Raw genomic sequence first — 839 nt, 5'->3', positions numbered from 1 at the left:
CCTAAAGATCAGAGCATGCCATATATAACGTGTATCTTCTCTATGGCTTGGGGAAAGCTAAGAAAACTGATGATAACAGGCTTTGTATTGTGCTCAGAATAAGAATTATCACATTCAATGGGGTTATAAAAAACAGGAGTAATATGACAAAATATTTTTGTGTTTTAATATCCTTTTAAGATTGTCATAATTACTTTTTTGTTATTGTTTGTTATCACAACTTACGGTGTTTTTCTGTGATATTTTTTTTGTTTTGTTATTGTTTGTTATCACAACTTACGGTGTTTTTCTGTGATATTTTTTTTGTTTTGTTATTGTTTGTTATCACAACTTACGGTGTTTTTCTGTGATATTTTTTTGTTTTGTTATTGTTTGTTATCACAACTTACGGTGTTTTTCTGTGATATTTTTTTTGTTTTGTTATTGTTTGTTATCACAACTTACGGTGTTTTTCTTTGAATTTTTTTGTTGTTATTGTTTGTTATCACAACTTACGGTGTTTTTCTGTGATATTTTTTTTGTTTTGTTATTGTTTGTTATCACAACTTACGGTGTTTTTCTGTGATATTTTTTTTGTTTTGTTATTGTTTATCACAACTTACGGTGTTTTTCTGTGATATTTTTTTTGTTTTGTTATTGTTTGTTATCACAACTTACGGTGTTTTTCTGTGATATTTTTTTTGTTTTGTTATTGTTTGTTATCACAACTTACGGTGTTTTTCTGTGATATTTTTTTATCTTATGTTTTTTACTGCGAATGATTTGTACAGCTATGATACGACTTTGCATCCACAGCAGGATATATAACAAACTTGCTAGAACATGTCTTATTAGATTTA

At 27.5% G+C, this 839-nt stretch overlaps 1 protein-coding gene across 1 annotated transcript; it reads left to right on the top strand.

Annotated features, from left to right (window-relative positions):
* Positions 1-252: 252 nt before the first annotated feature.
* LOTGIDRAFT_132816 (hypothetical protein) lies at positions 253-459 on the top strand (the record flags this gene model as incomplete). The annotated part of the gene is made up of 1 exon (XM_009067269.1): positions 253-459. A coding segment is annotated over one exon (207 nt), but the record flags the coding sequence as incomplete, so codon positions are not given.
* Between the last annotated feature and the right edge of the window lie 380 nt (positions 460-839).

This window comes from Lottia gigantea, assembly GCF_000327385.1.
Source record: "Lottia gigantea unplaced genomic scaffold LOTGIsca_81, whole genome shotgun sequence".
Classification (NCBI taxonomy): domain Eukaryota; kingdom Metazoa; phylum Mollusca; class Gastropoda; family Lottiidae; genus Lottia; species Lottia gigantea.
Note: the sequence above shows the minus strand (reverse complement) of the source record. Positions and strands in the feature narration are given on the sequence as shown.